This window comes from Carcharhinus amblyrhynchos, chromosome 19, assembly GCF_965287045.1.
Source record: "Carcharhinus amblyrhynchos chromosome 19, sCarAmb.v2.hapA, whole genome shotgun sequence".
Taxonomy (NCBI): Eukaryota; Metazoa; Chordata; class Chondrichthyes; order Carcharhiniformes; family Carcharhinidae; genus Carcharhinus; species Carcharhinus amblyrhynchos.
In genome coordinates, this window is record NC_137342.1 from 53,666,287 (window position 1) to 53,691,496 (window position 25,210).

Below are 25,210 nucleotides of genomic sequence, written 5' to 3' on the forward strand. Positions count from 1 at the left end.
TTTTCAACTGTCACTCATGGCAGTATGGGTTGGGGCTTTTATTAGCATACACAAAGACATTAAATATCTGCATAGTATAAAAGCAAAATACTGCGGATGCTGGAATCTAAAACGCAAACAGAAAATGCTGGAACATCTCAGCAGGTCTGACAGCATCTGTAGAGAGAAAATCGAGTCAATGTTCTGAGTCTCAATGTCTCTTGGTCAGAGCTTTGGATTCAGCTCAACAAATTAAATATATGCAGCTGAGTGTCAGGGGGCTTAGCAAGGTAAATGTGTGGGGTTACGGGAATAGGGCCTGGGTGGGATTGTGGTCAGTGTAGACTCAATGGGCTGAATGGCCTCCTTCTGTATGATTCTATGAGTATAACACCAAGGTGAGATGACCAAGAGGCCACAAACTGTGTCCAGAGAACAATGGAGTGTAAATAAATAATTTTAAGAAAAACTATATACTGACTACCTCCAAGTCACTGAAAGAGCAAGTGAAAAGTCATCAAAACATGATGGGGACGCTGGAGGTCAAGACTAAGAAACTAAGGCCACAGATTGGTAACTCTCAGTGAAGACATCAAAACAGCTCCATTTCACAACGAAGAAGGGCAAAAATAAAATGTACTTTGGCCGGAGAGTCACGCACACCGTCAGCAGTCTACCCCTCAGCAGTCCCCCCAACACATTGAGTGTCTGCAACAAGGACATTGATAGCAGTTCTGGAGGTGGTAGTTTGAAAGGTTCTGAACAGCTTTGATCTAACAAGGGATGGCACAAGAATATCAGTCTGTACCTTTTATACATAATTAGGACCATAGCTGATGATATCCTCATGAGAAGAGAAGTTGGCATCCTGTGAACAGGTACAGAGAGATTTTGATCATTCATCCCCAAGATGAATTTACTAATTGAACTGGCAAGATTCAACCAAAGGATTCAAAAGCTGGGTGAATCTGTTGATTGATTTAGTGATGACTTACAGCCAGTAGGGAGCTTTAACGCACGGGTTAATTTGTGAACACATTATAGTTGATGTGCTTTTTGCAAACCAAGGAGGATTTAATGTTAGAGAAATCTGAACAGTTTGAAGGCAGGTGGACCTGCAGTAGCAGAATGAGTTCATCCTTCAGGGAGACATCAAGGCTCAGGAGGAATTGATTCAGTTTAAAGACCCAAATTCCAGAATCTTGCCCACCAAAAGCCGGTGAAAAAGCCCACCAAAACTACCAAAAGGGCATGAAATCCTTTCCACTGATTCCCAATTGTTCCGGATGCAACACTAACAGCACGGCTATGGAAAATAAACAGTAGGGGAAGGCAAGACAGGATATTTTACACAATGTATATGTCCAAAACACAGCTTCAGGGAAAAGAGCTTCTAATCATTAACTATGACCCCTTGTTCCAGAAACAGTATTCCTGATAATTACACGGCAGTAAGTATAATATCATTGTTGGGTAAGCTTTCAGAAACAATTATTGGAGTACATGAGAACATAAGAAATAGGAGCAGGAGTAGGCCATCTAGCCCTTCAAGCCTGCCCCGCCATTCAATAAGATCATGGCTGATCTGAAGTGGATCAGTTCCACTTTCCCACTCTCTTCCCATAAGCCTTAATTCCCTTGTCTGTCAAAAACCTATTTACCCGTGACTTAAATATATTTAGCGAGGTAGCCTCCACCACTTCAATGGGCAGAGAATTCCAGAGATTCACCACCCTTTGAGTGAAGAAATTCCTCCTCAACTCCGTTCTAAACTCCCCTCCCCCCCCCTTTATCTTGAGGCTGTGCCCTCTAGTCCTGCTGTCCTTTCTGAGCGGGAAGAATCTCTCTACCTCCACCCTATCCATCCCCTTCATTATCTTATACATAAAGATCAATAGGCATTTGGAGAGATTCGAGTTAGCTAGTGCAGAATTGTTCAAAGACAAATGGAGTTTGACGAATTTTTTTTTGATGAAATCACAGAGAAGATTGATGAAGGGAATGCAATGGATGCTGATGATATGGATTTAAAGGAAATCTTTGACAAAGGGGCAACAAAAAATGCTTGTTAACAAGGTTGGATGGTCAATGTCAGCTTTGATATAAATTGGCTGAAGGATAGAGAAGATCGAGTTGTGGTTTTCAGGATGGTGGGCAAGGTGATTGTGATGGTTCAGTGCTCGGATCATTGTCATTTTGATATTGGAATGCAGAGCAAAATTTCAATACTGGAGTTGTTTCATCATCATCTTATCATCAAAGGGTCCCAGTTTTGTTTTCTTCACCTTTCCCCTTTGCTGGAATTTATTGGCGATATCTCCTTAAAAATCCCAATGTTGAGATCAGACGTATTGATTTCCTGCTGTCTTCCCTTCAGTAAGCTGTGTTTGTTCTCTGTAGCTGGAATCACCGTCTGTTGAAGTATTTATTTTCCTGCTCTAAAAGTCTAGGAGGGACAAGAGAATCTGTGCCAATTCAGTGATCTAATTGTGAAAACAAGGCTTTCTGTTCAATAATGGGAAATATTAACTTGCCAAATATTGTGCAACTGTCAGAGTTGTTTTTGTAGGAAGGAGGTCAGCTGTGACAGAGATTGATGACACTTCAGCATGAGAGAGATTACAATCCAGAAGAACATGAGGAAAGGGAAGGGAATTTTTTCCCTTCTCTTTCCAGCTCCTGGGATTTGGCGATAACAAATATTTGCTATGAACCCAGGAACATCCACAACTGCCTTAGTGTACTTCCTGTAAAGATTGTGTTCCATTCCCCCAGTATCTCCATTGCATCGGCTCTAATGATGCAGAATTTCCTCTTTTTGTTTCAGATTTCCATCATCCGCAGTATTTTGCTTTTCATTCCCCCCGTTATTGTTGACGAGGTCCTTGGCCATACCTAAACCTTTTATGCTGATCCCTTTCTGCACTGCACAAAACTAAATTAAGGTTCCCTTTCCACCCACCAGCCACCAAAGTCAATGAATCATCCCCTGCTATTTTGCCTACTCTGCTGCGAGTTTACCAGCATCACATCTTTTCCTATCCTCCTTTCAGTGCTTTAAAGGGACTGGTCTCTCTGTGACGGCACAATCTAGTCCTCAGTCGCCTCAACTGCTTGTCCTCTTCCCACAACACCTCCTCACACAAGAACAGGAGATACAACATTTTCCTTGTCACTTCCTTTATTGGCTGCTCACAAGGTGGTTGCCTCGACACTGGACAAATGCATTGTCTGAACCACAATAAAGCTATACACCATATTCTGGAATTAACCCAGCTGTCTACGTTGCTCTGAGATATGTCCCTTGTCCAATAACAATCATCCCATCCAGTTTAATTCTATCAGCCAAACCCAGCAAATAGTTACCACCCATGAGTTATTTTAGGAAGCTGTCTTCGGTTCAATGCAGTTTATCTCTGAGGTTTTCGAATCAGCAGCTTACAGCCGAGAGTTTTGCTTTCTGGAGAGTTCCAACTGGGCGTGGCTCTGATTGTAACTTTTTTTTCTGCTTCTCTTTCTCCTTTCTACCTCACTTGCCAGTACAGACTTACACAGCTACTGATCTACCTTCACTCCCTATTGATCTTCTCCTAGCTAAAAAAAACTCACATTGGAAGCCAGCCTTTTAAGACAGATGTGTGAACTGCATTCTCATGACTCCACTTTGAACTCAATTTGTCTGTGGTTTTAACACCTAGAATTCTACACTCTTCCCAATTGCATTCAATAAATGTCTAATAACCTTGCTTCAAAACTAACTCACAAATCAAAACCCCTTCAGGCAGCTGTATTCCTTTCATCTGATTCTTCAAACTTTATTTCATCCAAGATTTGTAAATCAATACTATATTCCATTCTTAAATCTTGACTTTCTTCAAGCTGTTGACAAAATGTATGGAGAAGAAGCCAATCACAGCCAGAGCTAACAAGTAAGGAATGAGTTTTATTGCGAAAAACACTCAGGTAAAAGTGTAAGATGTATTAAAAAAGTACAAACATCCAAAATATCCCACAACTCACAACACACAATCACACTCACACTCACTTGCATTCACACGCACACACATACACTCACATGCACAAATTCACACACACTCACAGATTCACTCACAGACACACACATACGCACACTAACATACGCACACTAACATACGCACACTAACATACGCACACTAACATACGCACACTAACATACGCACACTAACATATGCACACTAACATACACACACACATACGCACACTAACATACACACACACATACGCACATTAACATACACACACTAACATACACACACACATACGCACACTAACATACACACACACATACGCACACTAACATACACACACACATACGCACACTAACATACACACACACATACGCACATTAACATACACACACTAACATACACACACACATACGCACACTAACATACACACACACATACGCACATTAACATACACACACTAACATACACACAAGCACACAAGTTCAGAGTGGAGAAGGTGGAATAATAGGAATTTAATTTATTGTTGTCACAAAGTTGTATCCAGTGAAAAGTATTGCTTCTTGCACAATATTCAGATGAAACATACCGTACAAAGGGAAAGAAAGGAGAGAGTGCAAAATGTGGTGTTCACTTACGCAAGGATATTTTGGCCTTGGAGGGAGTGCAGAGGAGGTTTACTAGGCTGATACCGGAGTTGAGGGGGTTGAGCTATGAGGAGAGGCTGAATAAACTAGGCTTGTACTCGTTAGAGTTCAGAAGAATGAGGGGAGATCTCATCGAGACATATAAGATGTTGAATGGGATGGATAGGATAGAGGTGGAGAGACTCTTCCCGCTCAGAAAGGACAGTAGGACTAGAGGGCACAGCTTCAAGATAAAGGGGGGGGGGGCGGTTTAGAACGGAGTTGAGGAGGAACTTCTTCACTCAAAGGGTGGTGAATCTCTGGAATTCTCTGCCCGTTGAAGTGGTGGAGGCTGCCTCGCTAAATATTTTTAAGACGCGGGTTGATGGGTTTTTGATAAGAGAGGGGATTAAGGGTTATGGGGAGAGGGCGGGAATGTGGAACTGAGACACGACAGATCAGCCATGATCTTATTGAATGGCGGGGCAGGCTCGAAGGGCTAGATGGCCTACTCCTGCTCCTATTTCTTATGTTCTTATGTTCAGTCACAGTTAGGGTACAAAAGGCTGATGACAACAGGGAAGAAGCTGTCCTTGAGTCAGTTGGTACATGACCTCAGACTTGTGTATATTTTTCCCGATGGAAGAAGGTGGAGGAGAGAATGTCTGGCTGTGTGTGGTCCTTGATGATACCAGTTGCTATTCCGAGGCAGTTGGAAGTGTAAACTGGGTCAATGGATGGGAGGCTGGTTTGGATGAAAGACTGGGCTTTGTTCACAACTCTTTGTAAGAACATAAGAACTAGGAGCAGGAGTCGGCCACCTGGCCCCTCGAGCCTGCTCCGCCATTCAATAAGATCATGGCTGATCTTTTCGTGGACTCAGCTCCACTTATTCTCCTTCTCACCATAACCCTTAATTCCTTTACTGTTCAAAAATTTATCTATCCTTGCCTTAAAAACATTCAATGAGGGAGCCTCAACTGGGCAGGGAATTCCACAGATTCACAACCCTTTGTGTGAAGAAGTTCCTCCTCAACTCAGTCCTAAATCTGTTTTGCCTTACTTTGAGGCCATGCCCCCTAGTCCTAGTTTCGCCCGCCAGTAGAAACAACCTATCTTATCGATTCCCTTCATAATCTTTTATGTTTCTATAAGATCTCCCCTCATTCTTCTGAATTCCAATGAGTATAGCCCCAGTCTGCTCAGTCGCTCCTCATAAGCCAACCCTCTCAACTCCAGAATCACCCGGGTGAATCTCCCTTTGCACCCCCTCCAGTGCCAGTATATCCTTTCTGAAGTAAGGAAGAAAAAACTGTACATAGTACTCCAGGTGTAGCCTTACCAGCCCTGATACCTGAGCAGGAGCCATACCAAGCAGTGATACAACCAGAAAGAATACTTTCTATGGTGCATCTATAAAAGTTGGAAACAGTCGTAGCTGACATGCCAAATTTCCTTAGCCTCTTGAGAAAGTAGAAGCATTGGTGCGCTCGCTTAATGAGGGACCAATGTCTGTTAGAGAAGCAGAACTGTATGTCCCGATATTTCTTTGTTGATCTTGAAATTCCAGTGGGACAGTGGTTGATGTAAGCTGTCATTTCTGAAGATAGTCTCTTTAAACTGGAGTCTTTCTCTTTCCAAGTGAGTTACTATGACACATGATACTCCTTTCTATGAGAATGCTCAAACTTTGGTATTTTCCAAAATGTAACAGAAGTACTGTCCTGAACAAGAAAGTCACAAGGACAGAAAGATGATATCCCTTTCTGCAGAGATCTGGGGCGTGGTTTTCCTGGCCCGCTGCGCTGCTCGAGTAGCACAACACAATGGGAAAATCCCGTGGGAATGGGAATCGTGACCAGTGTCCGGCCGGACACTACTTTCCTGGGTATTTTTTATGGTGTAATCAGCCTCATGCCAGGAAACAGTGTGAGGCTGATTATCAGATTGAAGTTGATATTTGAATCTCATGAACAAGCCTGGGACGGGCTCACTAATGTTTCTGACCCTCCCTGGGGAGGTACCACCAGTGGGGATTAAAGCCGGTCGCAGCAATGGGAACTATGTGGTGGTGGCCTTGCTGGTGAGGGCCATTAAGGGTCCTGGGAGGTCAGAGGCAGGGGCTGCACCTTGGGCAGTTGAAGCCTGGCACTACCAGCTTGGAACCCTGACACTGTCCATCTGACATGTGTCAGTGATGAGGGGCAGGCTGAATGGTGGTAGTGGGGTAAGGGACACTACTGTGCACTCTGCAAGAGGGAGGCGGGTGATCAGGGAGGGCCACTGGGGGGCAGGAGGACGGCTGCTCATGGGAGGCTGTCGGAGCTGGTGATCAAGGGGGAAGGAGTTGGGAAAACCATTGGGAGGCTGACGATCAGGAGGCCTGTGATTGTGGGGGAGGTGGCCAGTGCGCACGTGCCCACCTTCCTACAGGGAGACTGATGCATGTGCAGTGGTCCGCACAGCATGCCGACACTGGCCTCTCTGGTGGGATTAGCACTCTGTGTCCCCCATCCACCCCCCCACACACGTACACCAGCTAACTCTGTGAAGGACAGAGTGCCAGAAATGCAATCAACTAAGTTCGCCCAAGAAACAGTGTGTCTGTGTGGGTGGGTGGGGAGAATGGTGGTGGTTTGGGGGGGGGGATGGTGGTGGTTGGGGGGGGGGATGGTGGTGGTGGGGGGGGGGTGGTGGTGGTGGTGGTGGGGGGGGGGTGGTGGTGGTGGTGGTGGGGGGGGGTGGTGGTGGTGGTGGTGGGGGGGGGGGATGGTGGTGGTGGGGGGGGAATGGTGGTGGTGGGGGGGGGAATGGTGGTGGTGGGGGGGGGAATGGTGGTGGTTGGGGGGGGGATGGTGGTGGTGGTGGGGGGATGGTGGTGGTGGTTGGGGGGGGGATGGTGGGGGGGGGGATGGTGGTGGTTGGGGGGGGGATGGTGGGGGGGGGGATGGTGGTGGTGGGGGGGGGGGGATGGTGGTGGTGGTGGGGGGGGGGATGGTGGTGGTGGTGGGGGGGGGGATGGTGGTGGTGGTGGGGGGGGGGATGGTGGTGGTGGTTGGGGGGGGGATGGTGGTGGGGGGGGGGATGGTGGTGGTGGCGGGGGGGGATGGTGGGGGGGGGGGATGGTGCGGGGGTGGGGGGGGGGATGGTGGTGGGGGGCGGGGGGGTGGGGGGGGATCCTGTTTTCTCACCTGTTGGGCACTTAGTTTTTTGGGAGGAAATCTCCGCCCCCCCCCCAACATTTTCAATATCTCTGGCAAAAGGCAAAACGGCCAGTGTGTCGTATGTTAAAGACAACAGGTAATGGGGTTTACCATTCCCCATTGACTAACTTCTTACTGTCGAGGGATGTCTCCCACAGGACAGATGGTTAACCAGTGGGACAGTCAAAAATTGTCTGTGCAGAATCTGCACATTCTCCCCGTGTCTGCGTGGGCTCCCTTCAGGTGCTCTGGTTTCCTCCCACAGTTCAAAAGATGTGTTGGTGAGGTGAATTGACCGTGCTAAATTTTCCCTCAGTGTACCCGAACAGGCACTGGAGTGTGGCGACTAGGGGATTTTCACAGTAACTTCATTGCAGTGTTAATGCAAGACTACATGTGACTAATAAATAATAACAATAACTGTCTTCCCTATTGCTATTTTTCCACCTTCTGCAGTCACCTGTTTAAACTCAATTACATTTCTAACTCCTCCCTGTGCAATGAAAGATTATTTTGTTTGGGGAAAGTACATTAAATGAGTATAAAGAACTGCTTAGACCACAACAAGAATATTTTGTCCAGTTCTGGTCATCACACTTTAGGAAGGACTAAACGTGCGGTGAGAGGGTGCAGAGAAGAATTGGCAGAAATGTTTCTGGAGGTGACTTTAGCTCCAAAGTTAAATTGCTGAAACTGGGGCTGTTATCCTTGGAGAAAAGGGGACTGGAGAGAAATTTGATGAGGTGTGCAAGAGCTGTGATTTAAATAAGGTGGACATAGAAAAACTCTCTCTGTTGATGGGGCAAGGATCAGAGGACACAGATTTAAAGTTTTGGGCAAGAGGTAGAGGGAGGAATGTGAGAAAGAACTTCTTATTCAGCAAGTGGTGGTTAGAGTCATAGAGGTTTACAGCATGGAAACAGGCCCTTTGGCCCAACCTGTCCATGCCGTTCCTTTTTTAAAATCCCCTAAGCTAATCCCAATTGCCCACATTTGCCCCATATCCCTCTATACCCATCTTATCCATGCAGCTGTCTAAATGCTTTTTAAAGGATAAAATTGTTCCTGCCTCTAATACTACCTCTGACAGCTTGTTCCAGGCACTCACCCCCTCTGTGTGAAAAAATTGCCCCTCTGGACACTTTTGTATCTCTCCGCTCTCACCTTAAACCTATACCCTCTAGTTTTAGACTCCCCTACCTTTAGGAAAAGATATTGATTATCTACCTTGTCTATGCCCCTCATTATTTTATAGTTACATCAAAATTGTCTCACTCAATATGACTTGGAACTTGCTGCCACAAGGTTATTGGGAGTGGCGACAATGAATAATCTTAAAAAGAAATTTGACAGACGTGAGCAAAATAAACTTGCCTCATTTTGGGAATGGAGCTGGGAGAATGGGACTCTTCAGATCACTTGATAGAGAAGCAGCATGGAGCTGATAGGTTGAGTGGCCTCCTCCTGTTCTGTAATCAGAACCATTAACTTTATTTCTATATCCACAGGGGCTGCACATTTCTAACACGTTCTGTTTTAATGTTAAATGTCCAGTATTTTACTTTTGTATAAGTAGGGATATACTCAACAATACCTCAACAAACATAAAATGTACTTGTTAGTTTAAATGTGTGATTTTGTCTTCTCTTGCTTGGATTTTAATCTTTTGGTGGCAACTTATTGACCATTGCAAACAATATTGATTTGAATAATGCATTTTTGTTTCAGAGTATAGGTTCTCAAAACTCCACACCAGTAGGTACTCAGAAAAAAGTGAAGAGAACTCTTCCTAATCCTCCTCCAGAGGAGGCTGGAGTCACTGGGAGCCAAGCAGCATTTTCCACCGTCAGCTCAGTTTCCCGCAGAAGAGTTTGCCGGACTAACACCATGGCCAGAGCTAAAATTCTGCAGGACATTGACAGGGAATTGGAACTGGTGGAAAGAGAGTCCTCCAAACTCCGGAAAAAACAGGCAGAACTAGATGAAGAAGAAAAAGAAATTGATGCCAAATTACGATATTTGGAAATGGGCATCAATCGAAGAAAAGAAGCCTTGCTGAAAGAAAGAGAGAAAAGGGAACGTGCCTACTTGCAGGGTGTGGCTGAAGAACGAGATTATATGTCTGATAGTGAAGTTAGCAACATAAGAGAGACAAGAATGGATGGACAATGTGGGTTGGAGAGACCGAGAACTGCACCACAGCCTGATTATGATCAGTTTTTGTCAGCTCAGACTCAGGCACAATCTCAGTATGCAACCACTCCAAGCCATTATACACAATACCAGTACGCTACTCCTCAACCAACCCAGACCCAAACTCAATTCCAACAGCAGTCTCCTTACCAAGAACAGGCATTGTATCATCAGCAAGTTTTGCCCTATCAAACCCAATCCACATATCAGGCTGTCCCCACTATCACTTATCAACAGCAGCCCTCTCCTTCTCAAACCCAACCAACAGTCTATGCTCACCCATCACAAATGATGCTGATTCAACAAAAACCAAGACAGACAACACTTGTTGACCTTGAACCCAAAATAACGACAGACTACGAAGTGATCCATTCTCAATCTCTTCTGCTGTCTTCCACTTCTGCTGACAGCACATATGCAGTACCTCACTTGGGTAGTAAATACAGTAATTTAGATCTTAGAATAGGGCTGGATGAAAGGGGAACCATAGCAAGTAGTCCAATGTCAAACATTACTGCAGAATCTTATTATGCTGATTTAGAACATCACACACCTCGGAATTATGTTCTGATTGATGACATTGGTGAACTCACTAAAGGATCCAGTTCCCTCACCACTGGATTCAATCTTCATGATTTACAAAAGGAGGTCCAAAAAAACGAGCGTCTGCTTCGTGCGAGTGAATCGCGCAGAACTGGGGATGTGAAAGATTTCATTGGGCCCCTGCAGGCCTCAACCCGGTTACACTCGTATGGCAAAGCAGATGACGATTCCATGGAGGATCCTTACGAACTAAAACTGTTAAAGCAACAAATTAAACAAGAGTTCCGCAGAGGTACTGAAGGTTTAGAACATCTTTCTGGCCTTCCTCAATATTACCATGGCGATAGCGGTTACAAACACTTTCCAAAGTCTGAAAAATACAGCATAGGGAGGCTTACTTTGGAAAAACAAGCTGCAAAGCAATTACCGCCATCTATTCTTTACCAAAAGCAGAGCAAACATAAAAAGCAGTTGCTCGACCCCAAATTCTCCAAGTTTTTGCCGATTCAAGAAGCCCGTGATGTAGAGTCTGATTTCCCGAGTTACTTGGGAACTACATCAGCAGTTACTGGTGCTACCTCCCGAGCAAGGCTTATTCAGGATGATATAACGTTTAGCCTAAGAAAGAATATCCGAGACCAGCAGAAGTTTCTGGGGCCAGCAATCAGATCAGCATTAGATGATGAAATTGACAAAGCGTACACGAGTGGAACCAGATGCAGGCCCTCATCAGTTTATGGACTTGATTTAACAATTAAAAGAGACCCTTCCAATACATCTCTGCGGATAAAAGGTCAGGAAACTGATGCATTAGATATTGCCTATGCACATAGCATTCCCTCTGTACGAACAAAGCCGTCCAGTTTACCTATTAGTCACAGTAGAGGGAGAATCCCCATAGTAGCCCAGAACTCAGAGGAAGAGAGCCCCTTGAGTCCTGTCGGACAGCCAATGGGAATGGCACGAGCAGCAGCTGGTCCATTGCCACCAATATCTGCTGATACAAGGGAACAATTTGGTTCGAGCCACTCACTGCCAGAAGTACAACAACACATGAGAGAGGAGTCACGGACACGTGGATATGACCGTGACATAGCATTTATCATGGATGACTTCCAACATGCCATGTCAGACAGTGAAGGTAAAATGGGACTCAGGATTTTGTGTTATCATCAACAGAATTCCCCTTCTATGCATGTATATAGTTTCTGTTTATTCTTTATGGACTCTCGTTCTTGCTTGTACTTTATTTTCATTTGTGTATTTGTGTGTACCTCAGCGAGAAAGGTTTCCTCATGCAAGCATGTTACAAACATTAGAGAAGTTTCACACTGAGAATTTCCTGTCAACCATTTTCAAATAAGGAAATTAGAATGTTAATGAACTGCAAACATGAATTTCAGTTGAATGTGTACAATGTTATATAATCTGTGATCCTGCAAACTTGGAAAGATTTTGAGGAACATGTTTTTTTTTCCATTTCTTTTATGATTTCATTTTCTGTAAGTGAAACCATCTACATTCCTTTGCTTCTAAAACCATTCCCACGTATTAGCTCTAAGTGTTCTGAAGCCATGAGGAAATTAGTAGCATTGTTATTGTAATGTCAATCTATATTGTAGGATGTTTAGAATAATTTTATTCCAACATGATAATTTAATAAAAATGGGGAAGATGTCTTTAAAACTTCCTACAATATTTATTTTAAACAAATGATGAAGAATTAGAAAATGTTGGAAGTGTTGTGTTTTGATCATTTTAACATATAGTTTAACTAGGATAATGAAGATGAGATTCTGACAATTTATTTCTCATTTGCTTATTTTTATATTTTGGAGTTGGCTGTACTCAGGAGATGCCTGTGTGCAGTGCTTAACATCAAAAACAAATAGAATACACAAATGTGTCTGACTTTTCAGATAGGCAATGCTCCCTGTGCCATAGTTTTAACATGGTAGCTGTACACAACATGAGGTTAGTGAATGGCATTGCTCAGTGTGTGATGATGGTGTGGTACAGTTCACCCAGGGATTTCTATGTGGTGAGACAACATTCACTTTTGCATGTATGTTGTCATTTGGAGCTATGGATAGTGATGGGTAGAGACTCCAGCGTTCTTTCCATCACATTTCTCTGCTCTTACCGCTTGCCTTTGGCGTATGTTGGAAGGATTTGTAAGGCCATGTTACGAATGCACCTTCCTTGGTCATCAAGTTCTGGAGTGGGACTTGAACTTGGAGCTTCTGGCCCAGAGACAAGGATATTACCCAATGTGCCACAGTCCTGAGTCAATGTGTACTCTGGCAACATTATCAGTGTGACAATCTCTGTGCACATTTAATGATAAAACTGTTGGAAATATTCTTCTCGAGTGATGAGGGATGGACAATAAATGTCGGCCTAACCAGCAACACCCATATCTCATGAACAATTTTTTTTGAATCTTTAAGCACTAATGATATAGTACAGATACACACAAAATGTGTTTCTCAATTTTAAGGTTATTTTCTAAAACAGTTCTAGATTTCTCATTAATTTTATTGTAAATAAATTTGAGTTTAAAGAGGTTGCTGCTGATTTGTTTCAGCAGAGATCACTGCAGTTAGATTTCTTGGTGTCCTTCATCACATATAAATAAAATCAAGATTATCTGAGAAACCAAACTATTCTGATACTGCTTTTTTTCTTTCTTTTTCCCTTCTCTTGCTTTATATCAAACAGGGGTGTGCACAACACTGAAACAATTAACTGAACCCAACCAAACTAAGTTCATTGAAATAAATTGTGAGTTGAATGATTTGGTTAGACTTTGAGCTTTGTAAAATTGAGTTTGCTAACTAATGGAGGAGCACTGAGTGACATCACAAGGCATGGTCATTGGTTCTTGGGAAGATTTGTGTATTGAAATTACCACAGGAGGCAAAAGACAAATCTACATGTATTATGGTGCTAGACTTTTAGTTTCAGTATTCACCTCATCAACTAAAATGCTTCATGTTTTAACTAAGGATTTAACTGCTTGAGATTAGACAAATGCAAATCCAAAACCAAACTCAATTGCCCCGTTTTTCAGCATACAGCTGGCTTCCAAGATCTTCCTTCAGTAAAATAATTTCCCTCAAAAGATTTGGGGTAGATTTCTCACACATTCATTGTCAATGGATGGAAAATCTAGCCCTTGGTCAGTCAACATCCAGTATCCTACAAATTGAGATAGATCATTGAAACAATGAAAGATCAGCCACTTTTCATTTTAACTATTATATCCTTATGTTGTCCACTATCTTGACCCTTGGTTTTGAAACTCAGCAATGCATGTTTCCCAGAATCTATGGCAGAGTTTTTGTTGTCTTGATCATTTTCCATTTTCTCATCACAACTCTGAAAAATAATTGATTCAATGAAAATATTTTCAGTCAACTAATCTGGCTGTGACTCCAGATGATGAAGATACTTCTTTATGTAGTTTTGACTTTATATTTTACAGCTAACTATATAATTATTCATACAAAAAAATTAACATAATAATGATGGGGCAATGACAATATTTATGCTATTAAAGTTCAGAAAACTATCTAATGATTTCAACATCAGATGGTTTGCACATCTTTAACTTCTAGTTCAAAAATCTGTGATATATTTACAAATTACCTTCCTGGTCAACAATTGCACTTTCAATCAATCGTCATAGTCTGGTTGTAATCTTGCATGAAAATATTGAAAAATGCATAGACTTGCATGTGGCAGTGGCCAAATATTCCATATGGTGTCCCCCTCCTGACAGCAACATGCAATCCTGAACTCCTGTTGTCTGACCTGGGAAATTGACATTTCCTTGATTTTCAAAGCCTATCACCTTCGTCGCGAAGAAACAGATTGGTTTGACAAGCCACGCGAGTCTCGCCTTGAGGATACACCTGCCATAAATCGCAAACTTCCAGAGAAGTTAACCCACTCGAGGCAACCGGAACAACAGCCTACAGAAGTAAGGAACCATTTCGCAGTTTTAACTTTTGCATTCATCATTATTATTCATTTCCAATTCCTACTGAAGTTACAATGTAGTTATTGATCTAACTTCTGCAGTTTCGTACAAGAGATAAGAACATAAGAAATAGGAGCAGGAGTAGGCCATCTATCCCTTCGAACCTGCCCCGCCATTCAATAAGTTCCACTTTCCCGCTTTCTCCCCATAACCCTTAATTCCCTTGCCTACCAAAAACCTATCTACCCGTGTCTTAAATATATTTAGCGAGGCAGCCTCCACCACTTCAACGGGCAGAGAATTCCAGAGATTCACCACCCTTTGAGTGAAGAAGTTCCTCCTCAACTCCGTTCTAAACTGCCCCCGCCCCCCCCATCTTGAGGCTGTGCCCTCCAGTCCTGCTGTCCTTTCTGAGCGGGAAGAATCTCTCTACCTCTACCCTGTCCATCCCCTTCATTATCTTATATGTCTCTATAAGATCCCCCCTCATCCTTCTAAACTCCAATGAGTACAAACCCAGTCTATTCAGCCTCTCTTCATAGTCCAACCCCCTCATCTCCGGTATCAGCCTAGTAAACCTCCTCTGCACTCCCTCCAAGGCCAAAATATCTTTGCGCAAGTGCGGTGACCAAAACTGCACACAGTACTCCAGCTGCGGCCTCACCAGTGCCCTATACAGTTGCAGCAAGATCTCCCTGCTTTTATATTCAATCCCCCTCGCTATAAAGGCCAGCATCTCATTTGCCTTCCTGACCACCTGCTGCACCTGCAGGCTGGGTTTTTGCGACTCATGCACAAGGACCCCCAGGTCCCTCTGCACCGTAGCATGCTGCAGCTTTTCGCCCTGTAAGTAGTAATCCCTCCTACTATTATTCCTGCCAAAGTGGATAACCTCACACTTGCCAACATTGTATTCCATCTGCCAGGTCCTCACCCACTCGCTCAGCCTATCTAGATCCCTCTGCAGACTTTCTACACCCTCCGCACAATTTGCTTTTCCACTTATCTTTGTGTCATCAGCAAATTTCGTCACCCTACACTCGGCTCCCTCCTCCAGATCACCTATATAAATGGTAAATAGCTGAGGCCCCAGCACCGATCCCTGGGGCACTCCACTAGTCACCAACCGCCAATCCGAATAGCACCCATTGACACCCACTCTCTGCCTCCTATTAGACAACCAATCCTCTATCCACACTAACACCCTACCCCCAACTCCATGCCCCCTAACCTTCTGAGGCAACCTTTTGTGCGGCACCTTATCAAACACCTTCTGAAAATCGAGAAACACCACATCCACCGGTTCCCCTCTGTCTACCGCACTAGTCACATCCTCATAGAATTCCAATAAATTCGTCAGACACGACTTCCCCTTAACGAATCCGTGCTGCGTCTGGTCTATCAAACAATTTTTCTCAAGGTGCCTCGCTATTTCTTCTTTGATGACGGATTCAAGCATTTTTCCCACAACAGATGTTAAACTAACCGGCCTATAATTCCCTGCCTTTTGCCTGCTACCCTTTTTAAACAGCGGCATAACATTAGCCGTTTTCCAATCTTCCGGCACTTCCCCGGAATCCAGCGAGGTTTGGAAACCCTAAGGAACGTCAGACTATAAAGTTGAGAAAATATTATAATCTAATATTTTAGCTTAGAATTTCCAATAGCCGCATTAATAAGACAGGTGAGGTGAATTGACCCAAACAGGTGGCGAGGGGAATTTCACAGTAACTTCGTTGCAGTGTGAATGTAAGCCTTACTCGTGACTGATAAATAAACTTTTAAATATTAACAATATCCTTCTGTTTGTGTAAAGTAAAACGATATTGCATTGTATAGAGGTGTAGAACCGTGCTGGGCAGAGTGGTCTCTGACTGAGCCAGAAACCAAAAGATTGAAGTACAGCCCAATGTAAAAAAACAGGAAAAAGGACTCCAAGGAAACTGAACAGCCCTCCCCCCACCTTCCCCCCATCCTCCCCACTCTTCCCGTCCCCTCCACCTCCCCCCCCACCTCACCATTAATGAGATACTAATGTCATCTTTAATTAACACAACTACTTGTGCAGCTCTTCCTAACTCCCTATGCTTCCTAAAAGTCACTTACCCTTCAATGTTTAGGTCCCAGTCTGTACCATCCAGCTGCTATGTGTCAAATACCAGAATGGCAGACTGAGAGTTAGGGTTTATTTCTGGAAATAACAGGCTGCTGGATTGTCAAACGGACTCTGATATCCCATTGGAAAGGAAATCCAGCGTGGCCTGTTTGTGGCTCCAGCATCATCATTAAGTGGCCTCTGAAATGGTCAGACAAACCTTTTGTATCATCCCTTTAACTTGGCAACAACTTTAACTTGGCCACTGCTGTTTGTAATTTTTATTAATGATCTGGATGAGGGTATAGTTGGGTGGATTAGTAAGTTTGCTGATGACACCAAAGTCGGAGGTGTGGTAGATAGTGAGGAAGGGTGTCATAGTTTGCAGGGAGACTTAGACAGGTTGCAGAGCTGGGCCGAGAGGTGGCGGATGGAGTTTAATGCAGAGAAGTGTGAGGTAATTCATTTCGGTAGGAGTAACAGATGTGTTGAGTATAGGGCTAACGGGAGGACTTTGAATAGTGTGGAGGAGCAGAGGGATCTAGGTGTATGTGTACATAGATCCCTGAAAGTTGGGAATCAAGTAGATAAGGTTGTTAAGAAGGCATACGGTGTCTTGGCGTTTATTGGTAGGGGGATTGAATTTAGGAGTCGCAGCGTCATGTTGCAACTGTACACAACTCTGGTGCGGCTGCACTTGGAGTACTGTGTGCAGTTCTGGTCCCCACATTATAGGAAGGATGTGGAGGCTTTGGAGAGGGTGCAGAGGAGGTTTACCAGGATGTTGACTGGTATGGAGGGGAGGTCCTATGAGGAGAGACTGAGGGATTTGAGGTTGTTTTCGCTGGAAAGAAGGAGGCTAAGAGGGGATCTTATTGAAACATATAAGATGATTAGAGGTTTAGATAGGGTGGACAGTGATAGCCTTTTTCCTCGGATGGAGAAAGCTAGCACGAGGGGGCATGGCTTTAAATTAAGGGGGGGTAGTTATAGGACGGATGTCAGGGGTAGGTTCTTTACCCAGAGGGTGGTGAGGGATTGGAATGCCCTGCCAGCTGCAGTTGTAAATGCGCCTAGTTTGGGGGCGTTTAAGAGATCTGTGGATAGGTTTATGGACGAAAAGGGATTGGTTTAGATTAGTGGGTCAGTGTTTTTTTTTAAAAAAAACTGGTCGGTGCAACATCGTGGGCCGAAGGGCCTGTTCTGCGCTGTGTTCTATGTTCTATGTTCTATGTTCTAAATGGGGAATAATTAACAAACCAAAAAGGCCAAAATGTCATGTGATTTCAAGAAATTAGATATAGCTCTTGGGGCTAAAGTGATCAAGGGTTCCAGGATGTCAGGATATTGAATGTGATGATCAGCCGTGATGATAATGAACGGCAGAACAGGTTCGAAGGACTGAATGGCCTCCTCCTGTTTCTAGTTTCTATGTTATCAGTGGTACTATATTCCAGGAATGAATTGAATGAAGTGATATTCCTGCGGGGAGCTAACAGTAAAGGCTGGGGGAGGCGTGCAGAGGACAGGGAGATTCTTGTTCTAGTCAATATGGAAGGAAAACATGAAATGTAATCTCATTGGTTAGAAATTGCAAAACATTGTGAGCAAACCAAGGCAGAGAAAGGAAAAGGAATCCAGTGAATTAGCATCAGAAATATGTTGAATATATTAACCAGCACAAACTCACTGACATAATAATTCACCATTAGTATTATAAGATGGTAAGAACTAGGAGTAGGAGTAATCCGTTTGAACCATCAATTCTGCTCCATCTTTCAGTAAGGTCACGGTTTATCTAATTGTGGTCTTAACTCCAAATTACTACCAATAGATTTTAATTCCCTTGTAAATCAAAAATCTGTCAAACTCAGCCCTGAATATATTCAATAACCCAGCCATTCCCTCCCTGTGCATGTACCCATTCAGTTGCCTCTTAAATGTTGCTAATGTGTCTGTTTCCACCACCTCCTCCGGCAGCGCGTTCCAGGCACTCACCACTCTCTGCATGAAAAACGTTCCCCGCACATCTGTCTTAAACTTTCCCCCTTTCACCTTGAACCTGTGCCCCCTGTAACTGACACTTCCATCCTGGGGAAAAGCCTCTGATTATCCACTCTGTCTATGCCACTCATAGTTTTATAGACCTCTATCAGATCTCCCCTCAGCCTCCATCTTTCCAGTGAAAACAATCCTAGTTTATTCATCCTCTCCTCATATCCAACACCCTCGAGACCAGGCAACATCCTGATGAATCTTTTTTGCACTCTCTCCAAAGCTTTCACATCCATTGACGTGAGAGAGTACAGAGAAGGTTTACCAGGATGTTGCCTGGTATGGAGGGTCTTAGCTATGAGGAGAGATTGGGTAAACTGGGGTTGTTCTCCCTGGAAAGACAGAGAATGAGGGGAGACCTTATAGAGGTATATAAAATTATGGGGGGTATAGATAGGATGAACAGTGGGAAGCTTTTTCCCAGATTGGAGGTGAAAAACATGAGGGGTCACAGGTTCAAGGTGAGAGGGGACAAGATTTAACACAGATATCAGAGGGACGTATTTTACACAGAGGGTGGTGGGGGCCTGGAATGCACTGCCAAGCAGGGTGGTGGAGGCGGACACGCTGGGATTGTTTAAGACTTAACCGGATAGTCACATGAGCAGACTGGGAATGGAGGGATACAGAAGAATGGTCCAGTTGGACCAATGAGCGGTGCAGACTTAGAGGGCCGAAGGGCCTGTTTCCTGTGCTGTATTCTTCTTTGTTCTTTGTCCTTCTGGTAGTGTGGTGACCAGAATGCACACACTACTCCAAATGTGACCTAACCAAGGTTTTACGTAGCTGCAACATTATTTCCCAACTCCTGTACTCAATGCCTCGGCTGATAGAGGCAAGCATGACGTATGTCTTCTTAATCACCTTGGCCACCTATGTTGCCACTTCTGGGAACTGTGGTACTGCATGCCCAGACCTCTCTGTATGTTAATGTTCCTAAGGGTCCTGCCATTTACAGTATAATTCACACTTAAATTTGATCCTCCAAAATGCATCGCCTCACATTTGTCTGGATTAAAGTCCATCTGCCATTTCTGTGCCTGAGTCTCCAATCTATCTCTCCTTTTATATCCTCTGACAATCCCTGGCATTATCAGCAACTCCACCAATCTTTATGTCATTTGCAAACTTACTAATCAGACCACCCACATTTTTCTCCAGAACATTTATACATATTACGAAGAACAAAGGTCCCAGCACTGATCCCTGCGGAACACCACAAGCTACGGATCTCCATTCTGAAAAATATCCTTCCACTGCTACTCTTAGTCTTCTATAACCAAGCCAGTTCTGTGTCGTTCTAACTAGCCCACCCTGAATCCCATGTGATTTTAGTTTTTGTACCAGTCCACCAATGGGACCTTGTCAAAAGCCTTAAAAGTCCATATAAACTACATTCACAGTCCTTCCCTCATCAGTTATATGTCACCTCTTCAGAAAACTCAATCAAGTTGGTGAGACATGCCCTTCCCCATACAAAACCATGCTGCCTGTCACTAACTAGTCCATTGTCTTCCAAATGTGCATCTATCCAGTCCCTCAGTATCTTCTCCAAAAGCTTCCCCATCACTTATGTCATGCTCACTGGCCTATAATTTCCTGGATATTCACTGCTTCCTTTCTTAAATAAGGAACAACATTGGCTATTTTCCAGTCCTCTGGAATGTGGTCAAAGAGGATGTGAAGATATCTGTTAAAGCCCCAACTATTTCTCCTCCTGCCTCCTGCAGTAACCTGGGATAGATCCCATCCGGTCCCGGGGACTTGTCTACCTTCATGCAATTTAGGATACTCAACACTTCCTCCTTTAAAAATTGGCATTCTCTAGAGCGTTTACACTTTTATATCCATTTGCCCCTTTCTCACAGCTGCTTTCCAAACTATTTTGTGTTGTCAGCGAAATAAGTTGATTTCTTCATTCAAGTAATTGTAAATAGTGGAGGCCCCAACACCGATCCCTGTGGCTCTCCACTGGTTAGTTTCCATTTATCCTGACTCGCTCTTTCCTGTTAGCTAGCCAAATAGGTGGCACCAGGGTGGCATGGTGGCACAGTGGTTAGCACCAGTGCCAGGTACCCAGGTTTGACTCTGGCCTTTGGTGACTGATTGTGCAGAATCTACACGTTCTCCCTGGTTTCCTCCAGGTGCTCCGGTTTCCTTCCACAGTCCAAAGGTATGCAGGTTAGGTGGATTGAGCGTGCTAAATTACCCTTTAGTGTTCCAAGGTATGTAGGTGAGGGAGATTAGCCATGGTAAATGTGTGGGCTTACAGGGATAGGGTGGGTAAAGAGGACCTGGGTAAGATGCTCAGTCAGAGAGTCGAAGCAGACTTGATGGGCCAAATGGCCTCCTTCTGCATTATAGGGATTCTATGAATCCTCAGTCCGTGCTAATTTGCCGTTACCAACAGTAAGAGCTCTTCATTTGTGCAGTAACCTTCAATGTGGCCCCTTTTTGAATATCTTTTGCAAATCAAAGTACTCTACATGTACAGGCACTTCTTTATTCACCCTGCTTTTTATATCCTCAATGAATTCTAATAAATTTGTCAAATATAATTTCCCTTTCACAAAGCCATGTTGACTCTGCCTCATCCCATTAGGATTTTCTACATGTTCTGTTTCCTTAATAATGGATTCTAGCATTTCCCAATGACAGACCTCAGGCTAACTAGGTGATAGTTTGTAGTTTTCTATGTCACTCCTCTCTTGAATAGAGGTGTTACTGCAGTTTTTTCATCCACTAGGACCTTTGCTGAATCCAGGGAATTTTGGAAAAATATTGAACCAAGTTAGTTTCCAAAGAAACATTCCGTCATTTTTAAAGAAATTATTGTGAACGTATTTTCATTAGTTTTTTTCACCTATTTTCTCGTCTTCTCTTGCTGGCTTTAGATAACCATTAAACATGTTTATAAACAGAATCTGATGAGAGTGATCATTAACTGGCTTTACAAGCAAAATCAATATAGTACCACAATCCCTTTCCTTGGAGAATTGTATACACTTTGTCATTTGTTAATTCTGAATTGAATTAGTTGTTGTTTTTCTGAAGTCATGATTGTCTATATCTTCATCAACTATCCTTGTCCTTCTTGAATGTCTTCAGCCTTTGACATGTTTCACTCACCTTTCCCCTCCACCATCTTCCAACCCATGGGACTGCACTAACTCAATATCGTAGCTGGAGACTTACCTGCAATGGCTTCTCTCCCCTTTCCTGAACCATTCCCTCTGATATCTTTGGAGGATCAATCCTTCTCTCCCATTTCTCATCTACATGCTGCCTTTGACACCGCTGCCTGATTCTATCCCTACTTTAGCATATCTGCAATTGAAGTCTTCATCCATGCCTTTGTTATCTCTGACTTGTCCAGTCAAACACTCTTATTCCTGACTGACCTTTCACATTTGTCCCTTGATTAACTTGAGGACATCCAAAATTCTGTGGCTCAAGTGCCAACTTGCTGTAAGTTCCATTTGTCCATCAGCTCTGTGCTTGCTGATCTGCATTGGCTTCTGGTTAATTAACAAATTGCCTTTAACATTTTACGCCTGTTTCCAAATCACTCCAAGGATTTGCTGTTCCCAACTTTGTAATCTCCCCTGACCGAAAGACTTCCCACATCTTTGTGCTGTGCTAATTGTTCTACTGCTGGGAGCCGTGCCTTCAGCTGTCTCAACCCTGAGCTTTGCAATTCCCTCTCTAAACCTGTCGGTCCCTTCATCTCACTTTATTCCTTTGACAATGCGAGGCCACCTGCTCCAAAAGCTCAGAGTGGTTCGGTGTCAATGGATTTTTGTAATCTTCTGATGAGAAATCATGAGACATTTTGTTATATAAAGATACAATGTTGTTTCTCTTCCTTATATTCAAATGTTTCTCCAGATTGTTGTATTATTTCAAGAAGAATGCACAAAGGCATAAAAATTGCTCCTAATTTTCTAGGTTGGTGTGAAGCCTGTTCAGTACAACTTTCCAAACACTCGGATCAGAATTCAAAGGGACCAAAAGGACCAGACAGTATCAGGTAAGAAAGCTTCTCCTTCTCTCTCTCCCAGTCCTCTGTGTGTCTCTTTCCAGTGACTCCCTTCCCACCCTCTTTACCAGGTTATTATTTAGTTGTCTATTGCATTTTCACTTGAGACACGTAAATCGAAATGTGGGCTGCAATGACGAGACAGAAAACAGGAATGAGATAGAAAATCTGGTGAACTGGTACGGCAACAATAATCTCTCCCTCAACTGATATCGGTGATGCTGGGGACCTCCAGGGGAGGCCACTCAGCACTTGCGGCTGAAGGTGATTGTGATGTTTCAGCCTTATCTTTTGCTCTGATGTGCGGATGGGGATAATTGTGGAGCCTCTTCCTCCAGTGGGTTGTTTAATTGTCCAGCACCATTCAAGGCTGGATTTGGCAGGACTGTAAATCTTAAATCTGATCTGTTGGTTGTGGAATCATTTAGCTCTGCTGTTTGGCACACAAATAACCTCACATTTATCCACATTATACTGCATCTGCCATTCATTTGCCCACACACTCAGCACGTCAATATCACACTGAGGGATCACCGTATCTTCCTCACAGCTCATCCTCTCACCCAACTTTGTATCATCTGCAAATTTGAAGATAGTACATTAATTCCTTCATCCAAATCATTGACATTTAGGGAGATATTCTCCAATCTTGTTTGCCCTGCTCCTCTGCCAGTGAGAGTGAAGACTTTGGCACTCAGCCAAAGATCCATTCACTTCACCAGGACTGGAAAATCCCAACAGAAGATGAGGTTGGATAACCTGGCCCATATTGCGTAGGTCCAAATAAATCACATCTACTGACTCCCCCTCATCAACTCTACTGGTTACATCCTCGAAGAATTTCAATAGATTTGCGTGATTTCCTTTTTATAAATCCATTGCTGACTCTGTCTATTCCTGCCATTGGTTTCCAAGTGCTCTGCTATAAAATCTTTCACAATGGACATTAATATTTTCCCCACTGCTGATGTCAGGCTAACTGCTCTACAATTCCCCGCTTTCTCTCAACCTCCCTTTTTAAAATAGTGCAGTTACATTTGCTACCCTCCAACCTGTAGAAACCTTTCCAGAGTCTATAGAATCTTGGAATTTGACCAACAATACAACCATTATTTCTAGGGTCACTTCCGTAAGTACTCTGGGATGTCGATTATCCCAGATATGTCAGGATTTATTGGCTGTGAGTTGATTAGTGAGCAGTGCTTGATGCAGGATTGATACCAATCAGCAAAGTATGAATAAGCTGAAGTTAACAGAAATTGAAGAATGAAAACTGGACTTTGGAGCCAATTGAAATAATCAGGTTAAGAAATAAAAAATGTGCAGGGTTTCAGCAGCTGATAATTTGAGGGGACAACCAATGATGTTCTGGTGCAGAAAGTGGGCAGTGTTTGTGATGGAGAACATTTGGGTCAGCTGAGATGTCAGTAGAGAGAAACCGGCCTTTTGGCCCTTCTTGTCTGTGCTGAACCATTTTTCTGCCCAGTCCCCCTGACCTGCACTTGGACCATATCTCTCCACACCCTCTCATCCATGGACCTGTCCAAGTTTTTCTTAAATGTTAAAAGTGACCCCGCATTTACCACTTTATCCGGCAGCTCATTCCACACTCCCACCACTCTCTGTGTGAACATAAGAACATAAGAAATAGGAGCAGGAGTAGGCTATCTAGCCCTTCGAGCCTGCCCCGCCATTCAATAAGATCATGGCTGATCTGTCGTGGCTCAGTTCCACATCCCCGCCCTCTCCCCATAACCCTTAATCCCCTCTCTTATCAAAAACCCATCAACCCGCTTCTTAAAAATATTTAGCGAGGCAGCCTCCACCACTTCAACGGGCAGAGAATTCCAGAGATTCACCACCCTTTGAGTGAAGAAGTTCCTCCTCAACTCCGTTCTAAACCGTCCCCCCCTTTATCTTGAGGCTGCGCCCCCTAGTCCTACTGTCCTTTCTGAGCGGGAAGAGTCTCTCCACCTCTATCCTATCCATCCCATTCATCATCTTATACGTCTCAATGAGATCTCCCCTCATTCTTCTAAACTCTAACGAGTACAAGCCTAGTTTATTCAGCCTCTTCTCATAGTTCAATCCCCTCAACTCCAGAATCAGCCTAGTAAACCTCCTCTGCACTCCCTCCAAGGCCAAAATATCCTAGTGTAAGTGCAGCGCCCAAAACTGCACACAGTACTCCAGCTGCGGCCTCACCAATGCCCTGTAAAGTTGCAGCAAGACCTCCCTACTTTTATATTCAATCCCCCTCGCTATGAAGGCCAGCATCCCATTCGCCTTCCTGACCACCTGCTGCACCTGTAGGCTGGGTTTTTGCGACTCATGCACAAGGACCCCGTGGTCCCTCTGCACCGTCGCCTGCTGCAGTGATTCCACTCACTCACCACCCTCTGAGTGAAAAACTTACCCCTAACATCTCCTCTGTACTTCCCTCCCCGCACCTTAAACCTGTGTCCTCTCGTAGCGACCATTTCAACCC

General features: G+C 43.9%; 1 protein-coding gene across 6 annotated transcripts in view; it reads left to right on the forward strand.

The window, feature by feature from the left end:
• Window positions 1-25,210, forward strand: part of LOC145355536 (protein piccolo-like) — a 480,857-nt gene that overhangs the window by 296,467 nt on the left and 159,180 nt on the right. For 5 of the 6 annotated variants that reach the window (XR_013889002.1, XM_080207784.1, XM_080207785.1 and 2 more), the window contains exons 6-9: window positions 9,541-11,689; window positions 13,270-13,332; window positions 14,397-14,533; window positions 22,632-22,713. Coding sequence is in view for 5 of the 6 variants with exons in the window: in XM_080207784.1 (XP_080063910.1) it covers window positions 9,541-11,689; window positions 13,270-13,332; window positions 14,397-14,533; window positions 22,632-22,713 (2,431 nt within the window). In the remaining variant the exon portion in view is untranslated. The remainder of the gene's footprint in view (window positions 1-9,540; window positions 11,690-13,269; window positions 13,333-14,396; window positions 14,534-22,631; window positions 22,714-25,210) is intronic. The other variant, XM_080207786.1, reaches the window with a different exon arrangement.